The sequence below is a fragment of the Lycium ferocissimum genome, unplaced genomic scaffold (assembly GCF_029784015.1).
Source record: "Lycium ferocissimum isolate CSIRO_LF1 unplaced genomic scaffold, AGI_CSIRO_Lferr_CH_V1 ctg23302, whole genome shotgun sequence".
Lineage (NCBI taxonomy): Eukaryota > Viridiplantae > Streptophyta > Magnoliopsida > Solanales > Solanaceae > Lycium > Lycium ferocissimum.
The window spans coordinates 12694-17597 of NW_026720887.1; the positions used below are offsets into that span (position 1 = coordinate 12694).

At 32.6% G+C, this 4904-nt stretch overlaps 1 protein-coding gene across 5 annotated transcripts; it reads left to right on the forward strand.

Annotated features, from left to right (window-relative positions):
- The first annotated feature begins 224 nt into the window (after window positions 1–224).
- On the forward strand, window positions 225–3960 carry LOC132043361 (uncharacterized). Of its 5 annotated transcripts, XM_059433867.1 has the most exons (5): window positions 231–358; window positions 1217–1541; window positions 1630–2909; window positions 2995–3229; window positions 3308–3959. In XM_059433867.1, the coding sequence occupies exons 3-5, from the start codon at window positions 2439–2441 to the stop codon at window positions 3484–3486; spliced, it is 885 nt and encodes a 294-aa protein (XP_059289850.1). In that variant the 5' UTR covers window positions 231–358; window positions 1217–1541; window positions 1630–2438; the 3' UTR covers window positions 3487–3959. The 5 variants fall into 5 exon arrangements, with proteins under 5 accessions (XP_059289851.1, XP_059289850.1, XP_059289853.1 ...); XM_059433868.1 differs by lacking the exon at window positions 1217–1541 and having other exon boundaries at window positions 225–358; XM_059433870.1 differs by lacking the exon at window positions 1217–1541 and having other exon boundaries at window positions 242–358; window positions 2422–2909; window positions 3308–3960.
- Window positions 3961–4904: the final 944 nt, after the last annotated feature.

Below are 4904 nucleotides of genomic sequence, written 5' to 3' on the forward strand. Positions count from 1 at the left end.
AAAGAACAGCGGGTTGTTTCATCGTTTTGAAGTCCGTTGTGTGCTAAGGCCTCATTTGTTTGCACTTAATGGAGGTCTGAATCTTAATCATTCAGATTCAGCCCATTAAGTGCATTTGTTTTTAAGGTCTGAATTTTAATTATTCGTATTGTAATTAAGTGCATTTGTTTTGTATCCTTATAAAACCTCTTAATGGATCTGAATAGGTCTGAACAAATCAGATCCATAAAAGAGTCTTATTCCATTCAGACTCATATACACGCTATTAACAAAATACGGCTTCTTTCTCTAGCAAAATTTCCACGCCTCCCTCTCTGCTTCTTCAACCAAAATACTATTTTTTTCCCCTCTTGAACTGGTAAGTTTTCATAATCTTTACAAGTATTTTTTCTAATATCTTTTATATTCACATTATTTTCGGATGTATTGATGTTTTTCAACCTGCTACTGGATGGAAAAATTTATTTTATGAACTGGGGCAGTACTCATTAAGCCTTCCCTTCTTTCTCCCAATGCTGCAATTATTATTTACAGAATCCCCAAATTTCTCCTTTGACATAATTGACTCTCTTTCCTTGTTTTTCGTATTTACATAGTCAACTTTTTTAGATTGTGAGGCTTCCCCACTTTTCATCTTTGTGTGGTCAGCTTTATTGAATTTTGTTGTGTTTAAATCTACCCTAAAAAGGTCTTTCTCTGAGGTAGGCCCATCTAACTCTCTTTCTCTAGCAAAACCATTCCTATTGCTCGTGGAAGGGTGGTTTCCTTCCAGGAATGTTTTAGTTTTTTCAGGAGATTAGTACCGTGTTTGAATTATAATTTTTAGTCATAGTTGAGATTAGTACCATGATAGAAATTATAATTTTTGGTCATATAGAAATTATAATTTGAGATTAGTACCGTGATAGAAATTATAATTTTTAGTCATAGTTGAGATTAGTACTGTGTTGAATTATAATTTTTTTATTAGATCAATTTGTTTAGTCATAGTTGATGTTTGGTTACTCCTTGTCAAAAACTTGATGTTTGGCTACTGGATGGAAAAGTTGATCTTATGAACTGGGCAATACATGAGACAACTGGTGTATGCTATCTTCTCCTTTATAAGACTCTATTATATTGTTAATTATTATTGAAGATCTTTTGGAAAATATATGATAGTAAATTATGGTTGCGTCAGTTCATTTGTTATATTTATTATTTTTCAATATTTCAGCTATGGAACAATCTAGTGAAAATTCAAGAGTGAGTTGGAAAGATATGGATGTAGTAAAGACATTTTTAGAAAATTGTATTCAAGAAGTATCCTTAAATGGGAGACTTGGAAGTAGTTTGAAGCCAGACTCATGAACAAGGTTAAACTAGCTCTAGAGACTTGTCATCGCTTTAGCGTTCCCCAAAAGAAAATGAAAAATTATTATGATTATCTGAAAGAAAAATATCAAGCTTGGTTGCCACTAACTAAAAAGACTGGCAATATTTATGATCCAACAACCAATACCTTTCAGATGTCTAATAGTGAGTGGGATGAGTACATAAAGGTTAGTCCATTATTTGATAATTTTTTCTTTATTTTGCTTTAAAGAAGAAGGTTTAATTAAAAGTATGATATCTTATATTTGAATATAGGCTCATCCAAAAGCAAAGACGTTGAGGAATTCACCTCTACCTTTCCTGCACTGTGCACAAAACTTTTTGAGGGTTCTACTGCAACAGGAATTCATGGTTGGAGTCCAAGTTGTACCTATCCTCGACCTGGTGTCTCTTCTGCGTCTACTCCTATAGATATTGATACGATTGGTGGAGCTGAAGATCTATTTGGTGACAAAAATGATGAAGCTCCTAAAGATTCTCCATCCCAATCTTCATTTTCTGTTGAAAAGAAAGCTTTGGGAAAGAAGAGAAAACTCTCATCATCTCATTTGGAAATTGATGAGAAGATGAGTACTGCATTGGAGTTATTGATTAAAAAAAGTAGTGGACCTGACGTCGAAGAATGTATGGACAAATTACAAGGACTTGGCTGGAAAGATCCATTATACAGTACAACTCTTGCTATAATCTGTGAGAGTGAGAGCTACAGGAAAGCATGGATGAAACTAGAGGATGACAAGTTAGAGAATTGGGTTAAGCTCTTGGGGAAACAAAAGGGACTTCTTTAACTTTGCTAATTAGCTAAAATATGCATTAGGCGTTGATAATGTGAAACCTTCTTTATTATTTTTCTACTAGTATCTATTATGCTTATTGAACTTTTTCGGTATTATATTATGTTGGAACCATTTTGGTTAGTGATATATTTTTTAAATGCCTTTTTTGGGTTATGCTTGAGAATTATGGATAATTTGTCATTATGTAACTTTTATGTTGACCAAATATATAACATGTTATGCTTATTATCGTGTATTGTACATTTTCCAGGTTAAAATAGTTTAGACATGGACACTGAAGATCAGATATTATGGTTGATGAGCTTATATTGGTGTAGAAAACGTCTTAGACTCAAGAATGTTCAAAGAAATAAAGATTTAACATCATCTTTATCTGGACAGAGTTACACATTGGAATTATTGTCTGGCTCTAGTCAACAATGTTTAGAGTTGATGCGCATGTCTCGTGATGCATATGTGCGGTTGTGTCAAAATTTTAGACATAATGGATGGCTCACAGATAGTAAATATGTATCTGTAGAAGAAAAGATAGCAATATTTTTATCCATTATAGGGCATAATGAGCGTTTTGTGGTTATCAAGAGGAGATTCCAACATTCTTCGCAAACGATTCACAAATATTTTCATGAGGTTCTTGAAGCAATGATGAAGTTTGCAAAAGAGATGATATCATCTACAACATCCGATCCAAATCTAGATATTCCCGGTGCTCATAAAAGGCTACGTAAAATTTTTAAGGTACTTTTGTTATACTACTATTGTATAATTTTATAAAAACATTTCTCATAATTTTTAATAGATATATCTATATATTTATTTGTAGGGAGCAATCGGTGCACTTGATGGGACATTAGTACATGCCATTGTTCCCACTAATCAACAAATTGTTTACAGAGGAAGAGGAAAGGGTAAATGTTATCAGAATGTATTAGGTATATGTGATTTTAACATGGTCTTCACTTATGTTTACGCTGGATGGGAAGGAGTAGCACCTGATGCACGAGTTCTTACAGAGATTATATCTAATCCAGAAAATGGCTTTCCATTTCCTCCTTCTAGTAAGCAATGCAACTTCAAATATTATGAACAATACTTTCTCTTTATTATGACCATTTAACCTTTTATTTTAATGGCAGATAAGTACTATTTATGTGATGCGGCATATCCAAACACTCGAGGATTTCTAGCACCGTACCGTAATGTTCGATATTGGTTAGGAGATTATCAGCGTAGGAGGGCCATAAATAAGGAGGAAAAGTTTAATCATGCTCATGCACAACTCGAAATGTTATTGAACGTGCTTATGGAGTTCTAAAAGCAAGATTTCCGATATTGGATAAGATGCCTCCATATTCTATTGATGTCCAGAGAGATGTTGTTGTTGCATGTTTTGCAGTTCATAATTTTATCAGGAAGGAGCGTATAAATGATGAACTGTTTAATCAATATGATTCACCTCAGTTAATATTTGATGAGGAAGGAGGAGAACAGGAAGAAGTGTTGGATGAAACAAGTGGACCCAGTTGGACAGCTGAAGATTCACAGATAATGCACAATATGCGTGAACAACTTGCACTTCAACTAATGCAAAGAAGAGGAAATACTTGAGAGTTTTATATTTTCATTATTTGAAATACTTCTAGTGTTTGAACCTTAGAATTTGATCTGATGTAGTTAATTATTTGAATTATCTTATACTTGAGCGTTTGAAATGGAACGAGATTATGTTTAGCTAAATGATTTTTTTTGCTAACAAATTAACGTTGCATTCTGGAAAAAAAAAATCATGTTACCTTGTTACAGTAGTATTTTTTTTTTATGTTGATATATAAATTTTAGTTTGCATTTCAGATAATTTAAATTTTTTATCAAATAGAATATTCAAATATTATTTTCTATCAACAATATAAATTTATTATGTTGAAATGAGATTTTTATAATTTTTTTTTTGATATAGTATAATTTCACATGCACATTCAGATATTGAAAATAAACAGTCTTAATCATTCAGTGTTCAGATCTAAAGACCACATCTTAATTTTCAGATGTGCATTCAGATCCAGACATCTGAATCTTAATACACATCTTAATATTCAGAGGTGTATTCAGATTTAGACGTCTTAATCTTATTGGAAACAAATGAGGCCTAAGTATATTTTCTCTAGCTTGTGGTTCTAATGATTGACTAGTAAATGAGTTCTATGAGAGTGTCTGCTTGTCCTCTTCATCCATTCATGAAGTTAAAATATGTGCGAATCTAGTGATGGTTTCTTATTTCTCTTCTGTGACCTTTCTTAAAAAAAAAATTATTAGCAAAGTGTAAGACGGATAAATTATTATGTACTACCTGAGTTTGTTTTCTCTTTATGCCCGGATAACAAGGTTTCCTAGGCGTTCTAATGACGCTAAAAATCTGAAAAGAATTAAAGAGAGGGATAGTTTGTTTCAACATGATTTTTTGCATAGTCTGCCTGTTGGTATTGTAGGGTTCGTTTTGAACTTTTGAAGTAAGTCATTTGCGATTTTGTAATCTTGTTATTCTGAACAAGCTGTTCTTACTCAAAAGGATGTCTCATTTTTTGTGTACTCGAAAGCACTAAAAAAAAAAAGGAAAAACATTTCCCAAGCAAAGTAAGGTTAGTCCAGAAAACAATTGAGGCAAAACAGAGAGTTATGGGATTTTCTTTGTGAGGGTGGTTGCTCCTCTCTGTTTACCCTATGCTTGTTCCAAAA

Coding starts and splice junctions, on each gene's coding strand:
- LOC132043361 (XM_059433868.1), top strand. CDS start 2,439: ATGGACACTGAAGATCAGATATTATGGTTGATGAGCTTATATTGGTGT. Junction 2,910..2,994: donor GGCTACGTAAAATTTTTAAG/GTACTTTTGTTA, acceptor ATTTATTTGTAG/GGAGCAATCGGTGCACTTGA. Junction 3,230..3,307: donor CTTTCCATTTCCTCCTTCTA/GTAAGCAATGCA, acceptor TTTTAATGGCAG/ATAAGTACTATTTATGTGAT.